General features: G+C 29.6%; 1 protein-coding gene across 3 annotated transcripts in view; it reads right to left on the bottom strand.

Moving 5' to 3' along the window:
* Positions 1 to 2,132: 2,132 nt before the first annotated feature.
* LOC136970610 (homeobox protein Hox-A3a-like) overlaps positions 2,133 to 23,967 on the bottom strand; it is a 96,061-nt gene continuing 74,226 nt past the window's right edge. For 2 of the 3 annotated variants that reach the window (XM_067265056.1, XM_067265057.1), the window contains 2 exons: positions 15,537 to 15,967; positions 2,133 to 6,253 (listed from right to left, as the gene is read on the bottom strand). In XM_067265056.1, coding sequence (XP_067121157.1) covers positions 5,403 to 6,253; positions 15,537 to 15,894 — 1,209 coding nt within the window. In that variant the 5' untranslated portion in view covers positions 15,895 to 15,967 and the 3' untranslated portion in view covers positions 2,133 to 5,402. Of the gene's footprint in view, positions 6,254 to 15,536; positions 15,968 to 21,887; positions 22,110 to 23,967 lie in introns of those variants that run through there. The other variant, XM_067265055.1, reaches the window with a different exon arrangement.

The following is a 23,967-nucleotide window of genomic DNA, read 5'->3' as shown; positions in this document are numbered from 1 at the left end:
AACAGAATAGTTATATGCTATTTTAATTTGACTAGTCTACATATTGGTCCATGATTTCCGAAAAAAAAAATTAATAATAATAATAATAACAAAATTACTTAAAAATTAAACACTTCAATTCATTTTTTAAATGACGATATAGCTTTTTAAGTATAAACTTTATTACATCAAAGTATATTAATATATGAAACTTATAAGCTATAGTAAGGCATGAATATAATTTCTATGATAATTAATTTTCTTACTATTTAATGTAATCTAAGTTAGTTAATTGTTAAGCCGTTAGGCCCTAATAATTTAACTGTAAAGATTGTCTAACGCACGTATACTGTACAAAATTAATGAATCTGTTTAGCTTACAGTAGATTTAGTAGGCCGAAAAGACCTAAAGCTATATTAAGTAGCTTATGTGCGTATTAATTGATATTATTTTTAATTTTAGAACTCAAAAAAATACCTGTAAGAGTGCTTACATTTGACAGGATATTCTTTAATGTATTTAACTTATCTAACATTAAGATAAATGCAACTCATATATTCACTTTAGAAACAAATGATTTTTCTCCTATAAAATGCTATTTAACTTTTAAAAAATTGACAAAAAATCTACATTTAGGCACTTTTTTTAAAAAAATTTATATCTAAAAATACAATTAAATATGTTTTATTGTAATTAACTATACTCGTCTTCATACCTATGCCTACAGTATATTTCAAAACGGTAGCATAATTACTTAAAATTGAAGAAAATAATTAATAATTAATTAATTTTGTTTGATAATTTCATTACATTTATAGAGTTTTTACATAAATTTTCATAATAATATACATATTGTAAATTCGAAAATAAGCTATGTTATATTAAGAAATTACAAATTATTGCACAAAAATTTGCTTAGGATGATAAAAAGTAAATAAATCTTTAATTAAAAATACATATTTTGACCAATAGTAGGCTTAAATTTATTCATATAACGTCTCTCTTTTAAGTATAAAGTATTTTTCCTCACTAGTATTAATATAAGATATATATATATATTATACTAATATCTTCTATTCTTTTCATAAAATAAATCTCTCTTTGTCTCATGGACGTATCTTTGGTGCATTAGACTAAATATATGCTAAGAAAAAATAATGTTTATGCTTAAATTTTAAACAGAATATTCTTATTTATCACAAATAACAACACTTCTATCGATATTCTATGGATTAATGATTGATTAAATTGATGAGTTGTAGGTATAATTATGGTTCTTTTTCAATATTATAAGAGAGTTAATTTAAAAAAAAACTGATTATTTTAATGATATTCACAAGATTTTATTTTTAATTTAATAATTAACTTTTGATAAATCTAAGTTAGAAGCTATCAATTCGCATTCTTTACAGTTATTATCTATATCCTAAACTATAAACTTGATTAGGTTTATAACTTGTTAAATTTTTTATTAAAATATTTTTTAGGAACAATATCAGTATATTTAGGCCTTAAAAATATATATATCAAATACATAATTTTATATAGAATTAATAATAATAAATTATATTGCCCCTAAATTTTACTTTTAAAATATTGACATAGATGGAATTGAATAACTTTCAGTAACTTTATTTGAAGGTTATTAATTTCTATACAATATTTCAAAGGTATTTTCTGTGTAAACTTTATAGGAAATTATATTTTTAATTATATTAAAACTAAAATTTCGAATTAAGATCATTTACTCGGTAATGGAAACAAAATATTCTGCTTTAAAAAATCGAAATTATTGCCTTAATTTAGCAGTAAAGGATATAAATAGTAGAGAAGGTATTTTTTAAAATTAGTGCAAAATGCATATAAATAGTATTAAGATTGAGGCTAACTTCAGAGTTAAAATTTTTGCCAAAAAAACCGAAAATTTTTGCCTTAAAAACTTAAAAATATTAAACGAATTCAGTTTATTTACAATTAAAATTCAATTTTTTAATATAATAAAATGTAAATAATTGTGACCTAAATTAGATTTTATATTATAATTATAATATAAATCAATATTAAATAATTACTTGAAAGTATGTGGGGGGGAAACCTTTTATTTTAACAGAAATCAGAATGAAAATTCCCTATTTTTAAGCATAAAAATAGCAATACGAATGACTCGAATATAAGTATCAATTAATATTGGTTTATATTAATTATAAATAAATTGATTTTTAAATATGTTATTTAGATTAAATAAAAAATAAAATTTGAATATTTTTTAATTAAAATTATGAAATTTATTATTGCAACTATTATATAATTTCAGTAGGTCAATATTTGCATCATTTGCTCTCGTACAATAAATTATATTTCGAAAAATTAACTGTATTTAACCTCAATTTTATAGATCTTTAATAGTTTTTATTTAGAAATATTTAACGAATAATATTGTTTTTCGCTAGATATTCTAATAGAAGTGTATGACGATTAATCCTTTCGAATACTTGAAATGAATAAGACAAAATAACTGGTTAAAATCTCATTTTAGAATAGTAATAATTGTCTGTGTAATTATAATAAGTAAGAAGAGCTACATCCAACATGATCTGGAGCTATTACATGACTGGAGTAAGTTACATTATACTTAATATAGTGAAATGATATGAGTAAAAGTGATAATTTATAGTGGGACTAAGTGTGCGATACTTGACTTTACGTTACATTTTGTAAAAAAAATTATCTCTAGTTTCCACTCTTAACTAATCAACTTTTTAAAGAGAAACGAAAGAAAACGTGAACTAACAACTTCTTACATAACATGATGTTGACATAAAAGATATGATAGTGTAATTAGCCATAACGCCCTAGAATAAACATCGCCCAAGTTTTTTTTTGCACTGACTAAAGGGTTGGCCGGTGATTCTCGGAAGCCATTGCTCAAGAGGGAGGGGAGGAAACATAAAAAGTAGCATTGCCCAAGCACACGATTGGACTTCCGGACCGTATGGGAAAGACCCGAGTTCTGCTACAAGCCAAGCGTAACCGTGGCCAGTGACCGGGTGTCCAATAGCTTAGCTGGCGACCCATATGTTGCGCAAACTGCTCGCAGATGTTTTACTAGTTCACAAGGCTAGTTTTATCTCCAGGAGGTAACACGATCCATGTTGGCGGTAGAATGTTACAGAAGGGAGTTGAAGACAAGAAGTATTACTCACGTGGACAACGTCGCAGGAACGTCGTTTGATTGACAGTTCTGTGGTTCGCCAACAGATGAAGACAGATTCTTACCTAATTGATCTTATTTTATTGTGGCTTTAGGCGACGAGTAAATTCGAAATAATCTCGTTTTACTTACAATGTTTAAACGACGCACAAAATCAATTATATTCGCAGCTTTTCGAATGCCTTCTTAACGACTTAGAACGAATGTTCTAAATCGCCGAGAAGGTCATCACTTCCCTTAAAGTTGTTAGAGTGTCTGGGGATTTCGCACACTAAGTACCCTTCTTTTCAACTTTTACAAAATGTGTGTTCGATTCTTAAAGATATATATTACATTTGAATAAAGATTACTCTCAAAGGCCATACTTGTACTATAGGAAAGTCCGAAGTGTCCAAGCTCAGAGTAGGCAGTTCCCCGCAAACTCATCCTTCATAATTAGTGCCTGGTCGTCGTGACAACCGATTGTCGGTTCCTCTACACTAACCGTGTTTGTCGCGGGCGGCCAGCAACCTTAAGGGGACCGACGATAAGGGGTTTCAATGATATTTCCCTCCCGGGAGGAGCATGTGACCTTTTGACCCACCACTTCGATCCAACTATACAAACTGAATTGCGACTGGCGTCTTATTGTCGACACTATAAGGAAAGGCAGCCTCCATTACAATCTAACTATGGAAAATTTTTGATTTTATTCGACTAAAATCCAGTAAAATATTATTTATTTTTCCTACAAAACAAAGAAAATTTGTCAATATTTAAATAATAATAATAATGGCTATTAAAATTCTTCGTTAGGAAAATTTTTATAAGAAATTAAATGTAGATTTACAAGATAACATATGCCAAATTTATTATTATTATTTTTTAATAAAGATTAACTTTAAAAGTTTAAAACGTTCTTAAGAAAGAATAAAGATTCCATATTTCCGAATGGAATTTTTATTCGTATAAATAGGCAAAGAATCAAGATCTGATGAGAAATTCGAAACCAATTAAACGTCAATGAAACCTCATAATAAGCATGTTCAATTTACTTTCTCGAATATCGAGTCGAAGAAATAAAAAATAACCCTCAAAAAAGAACAGAATTACTAAGATCAACTAAATGCGACAAGCGTGAAAATTGAGAAGTGTTCTTCCGTGGCAGAAATGTTTTGACTTCCAAAGAGTGTCACCGTTGTAAAAACAAATGTCGACAGCTTCAGCGTTTTATTTTCTATGAATAGATTTTATAATTAACAGACCTTTAACAGTTACAAAAAGATCGGTTTGCTATTCCATTATTTTATTACGAATGAATAGAAATTCTCTTGCATTTCAATTCAATCTCTAACTTTATTTTTTTACAAATTCTATCAAACTTCTTATCCATTTTTCAACTGATAATAAAAAAAAGTCATTCGATTTGAAAAATTTTATATATAAAATCCTAGTATATGAAGCGATTTATATACTTTTTAATAATTAAGTATAAGTAAAAATTATAATTTAATTTCTTTTTCTAACAAATATCTGGTTTTATTTTCGTTTATACTTTCTCCTAATTTATTATTATTACATAAAAAGAAAACTCTATAATTTTATTTATAGTTCTTTAGACAGATATCTAAGTTAATAATAAAAAATATAAGCTAATTTAGTATTATCGGCCTATATAATTAAGATCTTGGACTAATTAATTCGTTAATAATACCAACGAGACAGAAATCATTTGTAATTTTCTTTGGCTTATAAGAAAAATCGATTTTAATTGATACAAATAAAGAAAATTATGAAAGTTATTCATTATTCCATCTATGTTTTTATGAATTTTAATGTAGAATATTTAGTAAAATGTAAGACATTATTAACATAAATATTTCACTTAATAATTTTAAACATTAAAAAATAATCTTAAATTTTGATAACGAAATTAAAATAGGAAACTATAAACCCATTTATTCTTTTATATTTTTCGTGTTGTATTTTAAATTCGCATTTTCAGCCTATTTTGATAGATACGCTTTGAATTTTTTGAATGAAATAATTAAAAAATAAAATAAACAGGCCTTTATAAGTTCGATAGTATTTGCTTACTCTGTATCACAAAAACGTAAGTAATTGCGTTAAATATCATATCGTTTCTTCAGAAAAACGTTGAAATTTATGATATTTATATATAAAAATTGTGAATAAGAGTTAAACAGGACTATAAATTCTTTTAAATCGTTATTAAAGATGAACTAACTTTTGTTGAGAGCAACACTGATTCTCTTCTGGTACTCGATACGCAGGCCATTGTTGCCCAAAATGAACGTTTTTCTGAACGGTATAGGAAGGGTAATGGGATGATTCTAACGATTGATTAAAAGAATGAGCCACAACTCTCTCTGAGACTTGAAATCCTCTCGACTCTATAGATGTATGGTGAGAAGTATCATTCTGTACACAGTTAACGGCTTGAGGGGCATAATGAGCAAGAGGACGATTGTACCCAGAAGTCTCTGATTGCTGGATATAGTTTTTTGATGACGGAGAACATTCGGAAGAAGTTCGGCTCAATATTCTTCTATCAACAGGATGATGGTGTAAATTTAATGGTGCTTGGATCATTGCCATCTGTGCAGGATGTTTCAGCGAATGGAGTGGAGAATGCCTTAATGGTGCAACTTGGATGTGATGACCTGTTTGCAAAGGATATGTATAGTCTGTAGCCTCAGCATTGTCAGGTTCGTGATAATGATGCATCGTCATATCACTCGTTTCTAAAGTTGTAGACTGAGGTGTAACAGATGGCCCGATAGGAGACAGTGTTTGAGGAAGTGGAGATCCTTCGGTTCCTCCAGATGACGGACTAGGTGCTCTATCATCTACGGATAACCCTTTACTTTTTTGTTCCTTTTTGAACTTCATTCTTCTATTTTGAAACCAAATCTTTATTTGGCGTTCTGTTAAATTAAGTAAAGCTGCCATTTCTATTCTCCTGGGACGGCATAGATAACGATTAAAATGAAATTCTTTTTCTAATTCTACTAATTGAGCACTGGTATAAGCTGTTCTTGCACGTTTTATTGGTTGGTCTCCTGGAAACAAAACAAATAATATTGATTATAATCTTACATTTAATTCATAAATACAATCTATTCTACTTTTTTACAGTTAATATAATTCTTATACTCAATGAAATGTACTAAATTCATTGTTTACACAAATTATATTCTGATAATAGTGAAAATTAAGTTATAACTTTATAAGAACAATTGATGAATTGTGATGAGCATTGTACTATTAAAAATTGGATACAGTATAAACTAATGCCAAGGGCCTCTTAATGAATGAGAAACAAAAGAAAACAGCTGGAAACATCTAATTGCATGGCTCGCACGCTACTATCATTGATATTCTGTGTTCTTTGCAAGAGAAGGAGAAAAAACACGTTAAAATTTATATTTTTTCTGATACTTTAATGTAAAAAATTGACTTTGAAAATAATTCTAAGAGTTATTGTATCAACAATTTTTATAAGCTAAAATATTGATGCATAATTAATCTTATTAAAATATTTATAAATTTCCATAGTATTTATAATTTATTTTATTAATAGATTAACAAAAATGTTCATTTATTTGTGGCATTCTTACGTTAGGATTTAGTAATACTTAGAGAAACAAATAAGGCCTACAATTGAAAACTTCCTCTCTTACCAGAGCATTGATCAGATAAAAATCTCCTTTGCAACACAATAATAAATAGTAATTCGATTGTAAAATTATATATAAGAAAATATTCCTAAGTACATAATAATATATAGTTACATTATCTTAATTATAAGTCTATATCTTACTGTTAATAACAAAATATATCATTCAACAAAAGAACTTTTATTGTTGTTCAAATCTTTGTTTTTTCATGTCAATATAATTATAATAATATTTTTAATTATTTGCTTTTCTTCTTCTTAATTTTTATATGACGATTTATAAAAAAATAAAAGTATTATTTAGCATAAAATCTTCATTTGCGCAACTAATTTAATCGAATTTTTAAGCCTCTTATTAAATATGGGCGTGTATCCTAAAAATTTGCACAAATTCAATAGCGTTTTCCGGTAATGCAAATGTATACGGTATACGAGGCAGCATAGAATGTTCTTGATTCCATTTATCGAAAAAGTTTACATAAATAAAGTTCTATTTTAAAAACGGAAGAAATATGATTGGCAGATTTCATACTGAAAATCGCGAAAATGGGAAATCTTATACAGTTAACATTTGCGAGTTCCACAATGTATAGCATCATCCCAAGGGTATAGCAACGAGAAGGTGCAGAAAGAAGAAAAGAGAAGTAGCCGAATAAAAGGACCAATTGGAGGAAGAAGCCTTGAGAGAAGTTGGATAAGCGCTTGAAAATTCGGAAGTTCAACATTTCACACGTTCGCCGGATTCTGAAGGAACGTCAAGTGATTCTCAAGAAGTGAAAGTCTGCTCCAAAATACAAGACGAAACAACTTGCTACTGAAAAAACCTGAGGAAGCTGCGTGATGGAGGACTCGAAGGCGTCAATCTTGATATGGATATGGACGACGAGTCTTTCACTTTTGACGGAAGTGAATAGGCTGGTAACAATCACTATTTCATCAAAGAAGGACTAGATGTAGATCTTGAAATCAAATTCAAATGACACTCCAAGTTTACGCCGAAGCTTCTGATTTGGCTGGTAATCAGTTCAAAGGAACTTTCACAGATCATGGTTGATCCATCATGGCTCTCCATCATCTAAGAATTGTATGGCAACGAATGGATTCAGAAGAGTGTAGAATCCTTTTTTAAAAATGCTACCCTGCCATGTCTTCTGGCCAGACATGGCCACCGCCCATTATGCTCACGACCCAGTCAATTTGATTGAAGGATTTTTGGTACCAACTGAAGCAAAAATTTTTATTAAAATTGTTGTGAAGTTGAATCAGCGAAGAAAGTAGAGGTCAGGATCGAGACCAAACTTCGCCACTTTAAAGCCTCCGCTTCCGGAGGTTAGTGAAAAAACTAAAGTTCGAATGCAGCCTAATCATCTCATCTAAACGTTAAACAACCTATCTGTAGCCAAGAAACCATATTTTAAAATAAAAATAATTAATGAATTTTAAATAACTTTGAATTTTATACAGATTTTTGGAATACACGCCCTTATTTTACATTAATAAATTGTAAAAACAATAATAGGCATATTATTATGAATTATTTTATTAAAAACAATTCATATTTTATAAAGAATAACAATAACTCGGGTACGAAAAAATATATAGATATAATCAATAAAATTAAGCGATAAATTAATTTTAAGAATAATTCCTTCAAATCAGTGTTATAAATGTGCCGTTATATCATATAATTTTATTTAGTATACAAGTAAGAGAACGAATAAAATGGAAATTACAAATAACACATGTAACGGTCAGTAAATTTTCGTGCGATGAATGAACTACATTATTGATCAAAACACATTGCATGACTAATAGAAAATTCTTGAAATCCCGTGTTTCTAAATGAAAACTGTAACGAAAATATCACAAGTTCAGATAAGATAACAGAAAATGGTAGTCAAAAATCTAACGATCAATTTGATAAATGATTAAAAACGTTTTTCTACGTTCACTTGGCATAAGTTGATAAAGATTCCTTTTATTAATTTATATATATTTAAACTTCATATTTTATAATCAATTGTTATCGTTTTGTATATGCTTCTATAATAAAAATCAACAATTATATAGCCTAATTAGATAGATTACGTGCATATAGGATACTGCACGTAGCCTATCTAATTATATAATATTTCAATAGAATTTAATTTACATAAATTTATTTTTTAATATTATTATATCTAAAGATCAATATTACAGTAAAAAAAACCTATTTTTATGACTTAAATATTTGAAATTATTGTCAGTATTTATAGACTGGAAGATATGTTACATAGAACTTGGATCGATTCTGTTAAATATTTTCTTATAAATTTTAATGACTGATAAATTTGTAATTTATATATATATATATATATATTTCTATAGAAAATAAAAAAATAATATGTTAATAATTATCTGCTGTAAGGTGCAGAAAAATGGGTTAATAGTAATCATTAATCGGGCATTGGCAGTAATCTAGAAAAAAACTTATCGAGTAATTGGGAATTTGATGGTAATTTAGAGCTTAATATAACTGGTAATTTTTAGTACAGACGAAGTATGGTGTTAAGTTTATTTTGTGATAAATTGTATGCGTTTAAGTTTTTTAAATGTGATACGAATAGATTTATACAGATATTTATATCACATTTAATATTCAATAGTATATTGAAAACAGATTAAATGTTCAATCCTTGCTTTATGATAAAATATAATAATAAGCATGTTTCAGCCTACTGAAGTCAGCAAAACATCTTTGTTTGGCAGTATGATGATTGACAAAGCGTGAAAACACTAAGAGAGATAAAGTAAGATCAACTGCTAAGGAACAGATAAAGTGAAAACAGAACATTGTCTCCAGATCCTAAAGTCGATTAAAATGTTCTGGAATCAACAATGGTGCAGCCATAGGCTTATAAGGGAAATGATAGATAGGATCTGCAACACATAGGGGGTCTTTCAAAAGTATGCTATGAAGGACAGAGGGTTTGTCACGGACCAAGAATAATCTCGGAAACTGGGGATTTTATCATGAAATATAGCACCAAAGAAAAAGAATTATTAAATACGTCCAGTCTACTCTATATGCATATCCCAAATTCTAAGGAAAACGACAATTGATGGAATTAAAAATTAATCTTTGTCTTAAATATGCTATTAGAACTTATCTTGGATTAGAATTCCCTATTACAATGCTTCTTTTAATATATAAAATAATTTTCTTTAATTTGCAATTAATTAACAGTAATATTTGTTAAATTATAATTAGAAGTAACAAAAATATTGCTGATCATATTCTTCGAGTGTAAATTGTTAGCTTTTGTAAAATGAAATGACATTAAATCTAGGAAATAATTTTATATCCTATAAATTAATTATAAAAACACCTGCTTTTTAACTATAATGAAGAAATATTGGTAGAAGTCTGTTTTTTCAATGAATACAATTATATATTTGCCTTACTCTATAATTAATTATGTAATTCTTTTCACTCCGTAGGCTAATATGCTATTTCATGTTCTTTTACGATATATTATGTTTTACCAATAATATAAAGTAAAGCCATAGTAAGTTATTATATAATTTTTTAGTATATATAACTGAATATAATGCTACCAATAATTTTTAAACTATTTTTTGGTAGTTGAAAGTAACACAACGTTTAGATTCATTCACTTTAAAATTTATATTCTAGTTTCATACGGCTGATATTTTATTGTCTTCTATAAATAATACATTAATATAAAGTATAAATCTAATTTTCTGAACGAAAAATATAACCAGAAATGATTGAATAATATTTTCAAAAGCATAAAGTTATAAAATATGAAGCATGAGTAGTAATCCTTATAAGTTTACATATGCACCCTATCTTTTGTAAGATTAAGAGTATAAAGTTACTATAAATATACGTCATTTATAAGATTATATAAGCTAATGGGATTATTAATAGTCAAGATTATATAAGCGCTATATTAAAAAAAAATCCTTTTTAAATCGCACTATTAATCTGTTGTCTATTATACTTAATTAAGATAATATTATTAAATATTATCCAATAAGCTAATTCTGAAATATTTTATACCAAAGTAGTAAAAAAAATGGGTCTATTCTCTTTTATGGAATGTCTGATTACGTTGTTAGAGCTTATTTGTTCCAAGATAAGTAATTATTTGGTCAACGTAACATTAACTGTTCGTTCCGACCACCTTCAACATCCATTAACCCATTTACGATAAGTCTACAAAACTGTTAATTCTTCAAAACAATTGGTAAAAATTGCAGAAAAAGAAAAGGAAAAAAAAAAAAACGTTTTATTTCCTGAATCAGATAGGCAAGAGCAGGTAAATTTTTGCGAATGTGGAAAAAATCAAAGAAACAAAATTCCATTAAATAGACTTAAATTTAGGACCTAGTTAATTTAAAGAAAAAGTAGTCAGGGACGAGGAACAAAAAGAAAATAAAACAAAAACAAAAAAGCATTTTTTAACGTTTAGTTGATTGTTCTAAGTCATCTCTCACTGGTCATTAAGGAAACATCGGTGTAGAAAAACATTTATTAGGCCCATTAACTTAATTCTAGTTTTAGAGGATTAGAATGGAATTTTATTTCTTCACAGCAAGAATTTCAACAAATCAAATTTACTTTCATTAATTTAATAGAGTGAAAACAAATCTATTAATGATAAGATAATTATAGATCGCTTACAACAAACGAAGCAGTTAAACAAAATAAATTAATTTTTAAAGAAAAATATTTATTCATAACGTTCAAAATTTTTTACAATTATGTAAATTTATAATTTATAAAAGCGTTAGAATTTTGTAATTTAAAGTTTAAATCGTCCCAGCATGATTTTCTCATATTTAGTAAAATATTCTATTAACCTTAACAAGCCTTTGACATATAGAACAGTTTGATAACCCTTCTCATCTCAGCAGGATAATTTCCTTGCAAATAATGAGTATGCATTTAATATGCGCTAATAGATGTCTCGCGGTGTTTTAACGAAGTCAAACCCTATTCCGAAAATTCACTAAGTTAATAGAATTAGCATAAGAATCACTAGAGATTAACTGTGTACAGCGTTTTGTGAGAAGCTGTAAATAGACTCCAAAACGCTTAAGGTCTTCGACGAAGCGGCGAGCCGCGAGGGAGAAAGATTTATGGAGTCGACCACCGCCCGCGAGATTTACGGGAGCATTAAGTGTGTGGACGTAGCGAAAGAAACAGTCATGATCGTGGCTGGCCTCGTATAAATCAATTTGTCTACTCTACAAAGACGTAAAGCAAAGAGCCGAGCTTCCGGAAGATGTATTAACACGTTGAAAGCGTGTTGATAGAAGTTAACGATTTATAGATACTTCATCTCTTTTATTCCTTCTTACCTTTTCCCTTGTTTATTTTGCTTCTTTAAAATGCCCCGAATAATTTCTATTTTATTTTATATTATATAAAATCATCCTCTAACAAACGAAAATCGAATCCACGTTTCTTCGTCTTATCGATGAATATTCTGAAAACGGAATTAATTATTAAAGTTATTTGAGATCTTTAACAATTTTCTGCATCCCGTTTGACAAGTTACAGAACAATGCAATTAAGAATATTGATACGAATTTAATGCTACGGTCTATGAGTGAATAGATGTTTTATACGTCATCGAATAATCCCCTGAAGATCCCCTGTCGCATCGCTTGAGATATATTCTAATATCTTTATAATATAAAAGTAATAATCAAATAAATTATTAATCTAATTACAAAACTCGGTTATAATGAAATATTTTTCACATTGCAGACGATACAGAATGCATTGTGAGACATTTTATCAATTACGCCGATGTAACAATTTACCAGACGTTACATAAAGATGAGTGACACTTTTCGGGATTTGAGGCTTTCTAACATCTTTCTAAATTCCATAAGGTAAAATACTGTAAATAAGTTATCTGAATTACAAGTTTGAACTGAGTTCCATGTGTCCCTCTCGGGCCACACACGAACAACTGCCAGCAATAGGCTAATTAACCATCTTCATAGTTCATTGCGGTTGCCCGTGTCATTAACTAATTTAACAACCTCGTCGCCCTGAACACGTGCCTGATATAAACCTCCGCAGAGGATTTTTTTTCCCTCTTTTACTCTGGGGTACACGTTACTGTTATCACTTTAATAGAATATACAAATAAGGATTGCCGTTCTTCAGTTCCTGTAATGACCAGATGCATGGTTTATATCAATATTCTAGTTAATTCTGTAGAATCAAAACAGTTCGTTCTATAACAGGTGTAAGATAAATTGTTTTATGTACTCGGGAATTCTGTTAGCTGAAAACACGTGATTAGAAAAGAGAAATGTCTTTGAAAAACAATTTGCATAGATTAATTTAATTTCTTCTTCTTCGTCTTCCAGAAATTTGTAGACAGGGTAATTGGATTATTCTATGGATCTATTCTTAAAGTAATAAAAAATAAAAATTTTTAAGATTTCAAACGTTTTTTGTTTTTTAAATAATTTTTATCGTGTTGTTTAAAAAATATTTACAAGATTTTATTTACAGATAATGTATGGTTATTAATGGCACTTATAAATGATTGATGCGTAAGTTTACTATTAAATATTAACTTATAGAATTTAATTATGTTTTTAAATTTTAAAAACATAATTTTTATAATTCTAATTATAAGTTAATATTTATAAACTTTAAAAATAATTATTAAAAATGTCTTCATTTAAGACACGCTTCCACAGAGTTATTTGTTAGGCCTATAATTACATGATATAAAAATAAATATAATTTAATTTTCCTAGGCCTATTGTCAAAAAATAAGTTAAATAATTAGAGATTAATGTATTAATAAAATAATCACTAATAAAAATATTCTCCGAGAAATGTTATTTAACCTTTACATATAGAAGGTAACTAAGGAACATAAGTTTTTTTTTTTTCTAGTTACTAAATAGTTGATAGGTACAAGTCTGTTTATTTTAGTATAAATATATGTGTACTATCGATTGATAAACGCAAATAAACATTTTTTAAGAGAGTAGAGTACATGCTTTTTTATCGATTGAATATTTTCTATGCAGTCTTTCACTTATGTTATGAATATTAATATAGTCTACGCGTGTACATAAATAACTATTATCAACGCATTACATATATTTACAATTATAGCCATTATCTCATTCTTCATTTTGACCAATTTACCATTAAAATAAAGAAAAAAATCTGTCTATTATATTAGTAATTTCATATTTTTAAAGAATTTATAATTCTAGAATGATAGAAACTTGAAGTATCGCAAGGGAAACTAAAAGAATTCAAAGTACTGTAGCGTAGTTTGTATAGAATCGGATGCTTTTAAATCATGCTTGAATCAAACAATCAAGCAAGAACTCTATCCATTAATCATTCAGTTAACAAGTGCTTAGCTTAAATCTAATTACCATAAAGAATATTTATCGTAATCCTTAATTCATTTTGCCTTGCAGAAATTAGATTACACAGCTTAGTCATAGGCCTGTTTTTAGTTATTGTTGGCCAAATATTTTATCCTTAACCAAAATAAATCTCGATTTTTTTTTTACATTTACAGTCATTACTTGTATAATTTGAAATGTAAAAAATAAAGCGAGTTTCCGATTTTAACGAATTTATTTCCTTAGGTGGGGCAAATCTCCCGGAATGACCCAACATGAAATCTATCTCCAATTGCATTGGCTTATTTTTAGATTTACTTTATATGTTTATATTCACATTTATTTAAATTCAGGGAAACTAATTTAGACGAATATTAATTTGAAAATTCAAATATTCATTATACATAACACTAGGAAAGATTTGATAGATCGTTTCATAATGTAAAGATGAACATTTATATGTAAACGAAGTGACAAATGCAGACGTTCTAAAATGGATATGTTTAAACTAGAATGCTTCCAAAATATAGATTTATCCCCTTTTTCTTTTCATAAACCAAAATTTTCGATACGATAATTCATTCTACTTTCAAATTTTTCAACTATTCTTCGAATTAATAATAATAATTTATAGAAGATATATGGATTATATTTCTTTTTTTAAATCTTGTTTTATTTAAATAACAATAAAGTATAACCTATTAATCATAATTAAAAGAATATTTCTGCTTATTTAATTTAATTCTTTGGAGTTTTTATAGCAGATAACGCGATTATCGCGCGTTTAACTTAGGAAGATTTATGGACGGGTGAGGAGCAATCCTCGTGAATATACGTGTGAATAGGTTCGGTCTTTATAATAGATCCGAAAATAGAAGAATTCAATTAGCTTCTTGGCTAAAATTGTGTGGAAAAGATCACTTAGTCGGAGGTGAATGTGAGCCGTTTTCGAAAATAGGAAGAGAATTCGCCTCGCTTTGGGAGGTGGAACAGGTAATCGAAGCGATCACTCTCAAGGGAAGTAAGGAAAAGCACAGTGGTCATTAGGCATAATTGTTAGGCCTAACCACCAACCGTCTCATTAACCGTAATCGTTAGGCTTAGTCAACCTTTACAGTCACAGGTTGCAGAAAGCGAAGAAGTCATTAGACTAAACGTTAGCTTTACGATACTTAATTACTAATAAGAGAGGGGTGGCTGAATAAAATGACAAGGGACTCGTTTAAAATAATTTTCGACATTTCATAAATATTCCCTACCTGTATCTGTTGCTTGATGTAACTCCTGTGACGCTTGCTGTTTGGTGGTGTTTAATCGGCTCTCTTTCATCCACGAATACACGAATCCCTGACGATGTAAGGAAGTACTTCTAGATGCTTCATCACTATTACGTACGTGATAGGGTTCGCGGTTTTCTTGGTCCGAAGGAGATTTCGCTTGCACCGGATAGCTGAAATCTGTATAGTTGCTTTGTTGATAAAAGTGAATTCCTTCTGTAGTGCTCGATCCGTTTCCTGTATAATACCCATTGGTCATGGCTGGATACGGAGTTGGAGAAATGTTAGAAGCCTTCTGCATCTTTCCGCAGATGGGGACATCCCGACAGCAGTCTGTCATGTTGACCCCGGCCTACTGCTATGACTGTCATGTGACCACGTGACGTCCAATGGTACACTAACCAAACTAGATTCTAGAAAGAAAGAGAGAGGGGAGACAACGTTAATTATGCTTAAATGAAAGACGAGTATGTAAAAGTAACAATGAAAATTGTGCGTTAAGTCAACGCCAGGTGCTAGAGACGATGCGGGGGTGTTAAGGAAGCGAGAAGCAGGTGAAGTTTGCAGGTGCAAACTAACATCTGCTCTACTAGAACATTGCTTGCTGCGGTAGCGATAGAGGAAATTTCTTGCCCAGCTCCATTTTTTTTTTCAGAGTAAATACCCAGACTTTGTGACACGTGATGCGTAGGTAAAGTGCGCCTGGTCCTGGCTTAACATAATCTCGGAATTAAAGAAAGTCACCCGAAAGCTGTTGCTTTTGCTCGTCCGGTTGGCGAAAGCGTGGACATTTGCTATAAGAGCGTTTCTCCTGTTTTGCGTCGGCCGGCCTGCACCTCATTTCTCATTCAGGCGAACAGCTCGCACGCTCGCACGACTGGATTCACGCACGCATACAAATGTCTGTTTCCACCCCGATGATTGCACCCCCCTTACTGACGAACTGTCTGAGGGAGGGTTGGTCCTCACGCGATACGACGTTGGTGTTCAATTTTACCGAATTAAAAGGTGGGGAGGGATAGAAGGGAACGAGAAATCAAGTCCCGGAGATATTGTTAGTAAAATGATGGATAGGTTGAAGGTCTGTTACCGGGGCTAAAAAGCGAACCAAGTCATGCGGGCACGGTAAATACGGTCCGGTGGCCGAGTTGTGTGTGTTTGGTGGGCTGAAGTCTCCACGAGATGCGAGTTTACCCCCAACGGGTCGATTCCGCTTCGATTGGACCTCCATCAGCAACCAATCCAAGCACTGTAAAGAGAGAGAGATGAATGGGTGGGAGGGGGTGGAGGACAACCCACAGCGGTTACAAACCGAAAGACCGCCCGCAATGAGGGGAAGACACCCCCTGGTGGTTTATGGACAGTTCGGGCTTCGAAACTGCTGTACGTATCCACATATAAGTGTATAGTATGGTCGAGTTGACGAAAAATATATTGCATGTCTGGCTACTTGTAGCGGTAAATTCTCGCTTTCATGAAATTGGTCATTGTGTCAGAATACGCCTACAACTATTAGATTCAATTTTATTGCTGAATAATTTTCATTCCTTTCTTCATATAAATAACCAAATTTATAAATAATGAAGTTCGTTATATCTAGGATATTTAATGCTATTCTTAAATAATCGCATAGCATTCAGACGAGGGGCCTATAATAGTCTGCACTTCTTTGCATTTTTTCTCCATGTAATGTTGGCGTAGAACTTTTTTAAGTTACAAAATTAGCTTAGAATTACACGATAATATTTCTACAATATTTTTTAAATCATTTTCTTGTGACTCATTTTAAATTTCGCATATCTAGAATAGACATTATACTAACTTGTAAGCACAGCTAAAATTTATTCAAAAATTAATTAATTAACTAAAATTTAAATTTATTCTAATAAAATTTCGCTAAATTAGGTTAATAAATTTTATAGAAAATTAATAGGAGTTAATACATTTTATGTCTTAAATAGTATTAGGCCTACCGAATAGATAGCTTAATGATCGTATTTAATGGATATTTTATTATTTAAATAATTTATAAATTATAAAAAAACTTCAAAACTAAAATCGAATACAGCCTAATCATTAAAGCAATATTCATAAAATTAAAGTAATATAAAATCAAAAATTATTCATTGCTCTTAAAGACGAAATATTTCACTTTATAACTTATAACAAATGAGTTTAAAAAGATGAGAATTTCTTATTCTAAATTAACATTTATCCCGTTGCAATTAAGCGAAAATTTTCATCACGATTTTTCTTTTAACGACTAAAGTAATCTTCTCTGTAAATATTCCAAAATATCAGAGGAAATATGCAGGGTGACGAAGGCATCAAACTGTGCAGCAAAGGAGGTCTTAGATAACTATCTTGATTCTTTCCGTCTTCTTTCTGCTAAACTGGGCGACTGAGATGCCTTTCTTTGCCTTCTTTATCGCTTTCGAGACAGTTGGCACAGACAACTGTGTATCTCTATCCTTATCTATTTAACTTAAGATTCTCATTTTTCTACCAGTCAGAATACCTCGTCCTAGTATCTGCGGTAGCTTTGTAGAAATGCAAGCAATGTAAGTTGGAGATATTGTTAGCATAACGGACCAAGTTGACGGCAGAAGGTAGCGTTTGTTTAGTATGGTTGAAAAGAAGACGAAACAAAGAAGCCGTGTTCTTTAGAATACGGAGGATAACTTTTTATTTACTGAACAATACTGAGCGAATGTTTCTCGACTTGTTCGTAGAATGATATATGAAGGACCAGGACAGAAATCTCACATTTCGTCACACTAACGATTACCTCATTAAGATACGTTACCTTCAGAAAATATTTTGACAAGTTTAAATTTATAAAGCTGTAAGGAACATTTAATTTGAGCTTAATCAATTGGTTTATTTTTTATTTTTTTTAAGGATCACTACCATTTGGAAGCTATTAACATAGAATACGTTCGCACGGTAAAAAAATTTAGATCAGTAGGGCATGATATTACGATCATTTTATCCTGCATTGAGAAATAATGAATTATTTCAATATGTCGTATTCAATAGGTGACAGAATATTTGAAAAATAACAACAGAGCCATTAGCCTTTGCCGTTATAAAAAAGAAACTAATAAAGACCTTTCTGTATGATTAATGCTTCTTATTCTATTTTAAGCATATTCGTTGGGATCTAATTAAAATGGTAAACCGAAAATAAAGGTTTTTTTCGTTATTTTAGTTTCAAAAATTGCTTCGTGGGTAACGAAAAAGATGTATAGCTTTCATGAATAACAAAAACAATTTTAATACTATTGAATTTTGTTGTCTTCGGTCATTTCACTCGTGACAGGGTATATCGATTAACAATAGTTCAGAGGTTAGGACTGAAAGTAGACCAAACAATTTGTTGAGAGGGAGCAAGTTCAGAGGACAGTTTCCGTTCGGATCTAGCCACTGTCTCCCCATACGGTCTTGGGGGTGGGCCTGTGGATGATCAATCATTTGTCTGTCCCCAAGGTCCCCAACACCTGCCCCCTCTCCCCTCGGTATGAGTGCAGAGTATGAAGGACAATGTCGCATGTCTGTTCCATCTATGTCTCTGTCTTCTTGTCTAGTTTATCTCAACATTTTATTCCTTTCCTCTCAAAACAATTGAAAGAAAAGGAGACACATTGCACGCACTGAGAATAGACATTTGAAACGCACCATCATTTATAATAATAAAAATTTTTTATAGTAAAAACTAGAATGTTTTTTCAATAAAAATACATTTACTAAATGTTAAAATAAGATTTATTTGTCTGTAAAAAATTTTTATAGACGGTATGCAACATGTGCACTTCAGAAAAACACGAAAGAGAAGGACTAATATAATAGACGTATTTATTCTGTGGTTTTTATTTTTTCCTTTTCTTTTCCTTGTACTTTTTTAAACAAACATTTAAGAGCTCTTATATTACTGAAACAAGTTATAAGTCTAATTTAAATACTGAAAATTAAATGTTCTCATATTATAACGACTACCGAAGAGTTAGTTTGAAACGCTCCTCTTTTGAATGATGGATCACTTAGACATCTGTCTACTGTTGTAAAGTATTGTATTCGTGATTTACAAAAGAATAGATCGTGGCTATTTACACACCTGTACTTTTCAGAATGGACGACGCTTTTAAATAGAATTACATTGCTGAAATTTTTCATGGCTTTTTTTATGTTTGCTTAATCTATTAAACTCAAAATTACTTTGTCGAAACGCATTTATCAACACAATAAAAAAACAAAGATATTATTAATGATATAGAACTAAATATATTTATTTATTAAAATAATTGAAGATTATTTTAATTAAAATATAATAAAAATCGATTATTGTTTAACGTATTACGATTATTTAATTTAGCTAATTATGCGATTGTTTATTTTTGCATCACAAGATGGCGCCATACAGAAAGTATGAATAAACATTTATTGAAAATCTTTGAAATTTAATTGAAATTTTTCTTAATTCTGCTCAATTTCTCATTGGAGTAATTTGATTAATTTAATTCAACCAATCAACCAAATTAAAAATAACTTGGAGTCTTTAACAAGAAATCATCCATTTTTGTATCGTAGGAATGGTTTTTAAGATATATCTTTTCACTAGTTGTGTTAACTAAATTTAAATTTATTTATCCTTATTTTTAATAAAGAGCAAGTATTTAAAATAAAACTATTTACAGTGATAACATTCTTAGAATTATTATTATTTAGACTATGCTTATTCTCATTGCCCTTATGTATAAATTTCTTTTAAAAAAAACTTATTTATTACCTTAATTTCAAAAATTTAACACAAAAATATATAGATCGATGAATAAAATTATTAAATTTAAAATTGGTGTTAATTAAAAAGTATGCTACAAGATCTCAATAAAATTATAAATTGAAAAATTCTTTAAAAAATTAATATAAAATCTAGGCCTAATGTTTATATATAGGCCTATATATAGGCCCTATATTACAGATTAATTTGATTACAATTCTTTCTAAAGAATCCCAAAATAAGCAAGAAATAATAGATTTATGTAACAGCAAGGAAAACATTTTCACCCTTATACACTTTACCTATTGATGATACGTATTTAAGTGTCGGAAAGAGAAAAATAAATGTATAAATTTAAGTCTAAATATTTAATCTGTTAACGAAGTTTTCGAGTTTTTAAAATAAAACAAATCCAAATCTTTAATGCTCTATAAATTTTATAACTTATTTCCTAAAAATAGATTGGCTCTATAACTTTGGGCATTTTATAGAGGGGTGGTCTTATTGTTCTAGAGACGTCGCCTTATTGCTTATTGTAACAAATAAATAAATAAAAAAACACTAAATTAGTCCTAATATAGTTAATGTTATATTGCGTTACATGTAGTACTCGGAATATCTTTCTCCCTTTCCGCCTATTACCAAATCTATTGAAATTAACCAACCATAAAAAATCTTACGAATACAATGATGGTAGATACTACAAAAAACGATTAAACAAATCATTAAAATACTTATATAAATGATATTAAAGACAATCATAAATTTTGATGACTTAATCGACTTAAAATTAAATTCTTGTCTTTAAATCTAGTTAAAATATTAAAAATTAAATTAAGCAAATAATAATAATAATTTGTGATCAGCTTATAACTCAGCAATTTTAATTGCAGTTAATTTTTCGTTAACCATAATTACGAGACAATGAAAATCAATGAAAAAATTTTCCTCATTTCGTTCAGTAAATATTACTTTAGAAGATAGTATGTGCGTGACAAAGATTCGGAGGTCATTAAAGATCGTGTGGATATTTTCAAGAACACATATTATCGTCCTAATCTTAACCCCGAAGTGAATGTTACTTAGTATTCAAGACTCGCAGAGGCTTTTCGGTAGTCACAGAACTTCATAAAAGTGATATTTTTTCCTTCTCTCAATCTAACACGTTGTAAGTGTCAGAATAATCGACCTGAAACACGAAGGTCAGAGGCCACCTACGTCGATCGATATTTCTTCCTTTTTTTCTCTCCTCTCTCAAGGGCAAATTTAAACATCTTCAGGTGAACTATAAATGGCTTTATGTAACTCCTGATGCAATCTTTTACTTTCCCGATTTAACTTTCTAACTTATAAAACAGTCCAACTTCAAAAGTATTAACCCATAAACATTAAAAAACGGTACAATTTTACTAAATTTGAGTTATAAAAAGTCATAAACTTAAAGACGCAATTTATTACCAGGCAAATTAAAAAGGATCACATTAACAATATGGTATTTTTCTTTTGTATATCAGCTAATGATTATAACATTACTGCAGCCCTAAATAGCTACTTACCGTATCTAGCCTACCACTGATCTTGGTAATCCAAGAGACTTGTCACACTAATTTCCGCACCCTTGTATATGACAAGCAGAACATCGGTCTAGTTGATTGACGTCGCCGATGACGTATTCTGTCGAGGATGTGACGTCAGAAGATTCCGACGTCACTTAAATGGAACAGGACAAACATGAAAAATAGTTTGTCACTTCTAACTCAAAGTTTTTCTGTTAAGTTATTTTTCCTAGTGTTTACTTATGGATAAATCCGTGGGCGAAACCTACCACTGACTTATGTGTTGACAAGTTGTGACAAATAATGAGCGAGAATCGAGATTTCGACATGAGTGAAAGAAATGTTGGCAACAGGTTAAATTTCCTTATAAACCCGCATTCATTACGTTTAGTTAATTTGGTTTCGATGATGTATTATATCCATTTACAGTAAATAGATATCATATAACAAAGTTTGATTTTTAAAATTAGAATATGTTCTAGAGCATATCGAATTCGCTTCATTTTATTTATTATTTATTTCATAAATACACAAATTGGCAACGCGGCAGACCGTAAAGAAAGCCGTCCCCCTCAATTATATTTTTAAATACTTTACAGAGTTATATACACATTTAACTAAATGAAACCTTCTCGACTTAATTATCATTTTCCTTATTAAATCCTTAAAGAATATTTTAACGAAATAATATTTCGTCTTACGTTTTACAACTCCAAATTTTCGCGATTAAAATCTATAAAACATCATTTATTCAGTAACGTTACGTAGTTTTAATCTTTAAAATAATTTTAAAAAATAAGTCTATATGAATTTAATAAGTAGCATAGATTTTTATACAGTCGAAAAGGAAAAAAATTAAACGTTTTAACATCACTGCAACAAAAACTATTAGACTAATAACTATTTAAAATTCCTGTGCTTCGAGTTTAGAGAGGCGTGACCTATTTGTAGAATACACACCTACATGCTTATAAAAATACAGAAAAGTTACGTCTTCCTATTTATTTAAGTTTAACCATTAGCAGCGATAATAAAAATACAGTAGAAACGCCCATACGAAGAAATGGATGTGGAATAAAGTAGCATCTTATTACTGTTAATCGCCGATTGGTTATTGCTCTCACTTTATATACCGCCTTTAATATCTTCATAACCACGTTAAAATACTTTAAAAATCGTTTGCTTTACTTTAATTATTCATAAATTTCTAACGAATTTTTCATTTAAATATGTATCTTTATAAAAAGATTATTCACACGTTCTTATATTTATCAAAATTAAGTTATTCGCTTCTAAACTATTAGAAAATATGCTAGAAAATGATAAAATCTTTAGTTACGCCTATATAATTTCTATAATGATTTGTATTAAATTTACATAAAGTTGGCAATTATCCAGCATATTTTGACCTACTGAACTCTCAAAACGCTGAGATTAAGAGATATTTTTGGAAATGTTTAAGATTTAATATTTGTGAAATTATATTATTAATTCATTATTGATAAATTTAGCTATTAATTGAACGTTCAAATAGGAATATAGGCCTACATAATAATAAAATTTTATGAATATACAAGAACAATTTCCGTTCATATAAACTTTAGAGGTTTTAAATTATTTTTTAGAATATATTTCGGTAGACTAAAATATCAAATTGGTCTAGTCCAATTTAATTGTATTATGTTAATATTCGTAGAAAGACTTTTCTATAATCACACAGTATAATTATCGTTACATCAAAAGCGATTTCTCAGTACAAGAAATCTACAAAAAAAGCATTGTAAACTTACTTAACATTTAGTTTTTGTAGTAATGAGATGACTGAGATTTGAGGTTGTAATTTAATCCGCAAAGGTTTTGGTGGGGAAGGAATTTGGCATCCACTCAGCAGCTGTTGTTTCACGCACAAGCTGAATGAAGGAGGCCTCCCTCGAACAGGGCCTGCCCTCACTAGAAGCCCGTCCCACAGCTAAATCCGCCATATTTAGCAGAAACAGGACATCATTCTTTTCCCATTATTAATTACTGTTTTCGGATTTTGTGGAATTTCGTCATGTTTCATTAAACACCTAGTAAATTT

The sequence above is a fragment of the Centruroides vittatus genome, unplaced genomic scaffold (genome assembly GCF_030686945.1).
Source record: "Centruroides vittatus isolate TY-2023 unplaced genomic scaffold, ASM3068694v2 contig_2061, whole genome shotgun sequence".
In the NCBI taxonomy this organism is placed as follows: Eukaryota; Metazoa; Arthropoda; class Arachnida; order Scorpiones; family Buthidae; genus Centruroides; species Centruroides vittatus.
The sequence above is the reverse complement of the archived record's forward strand: the minus strand, read 5'-3'. Positions and strand labels throughout refer to the sequence as shown.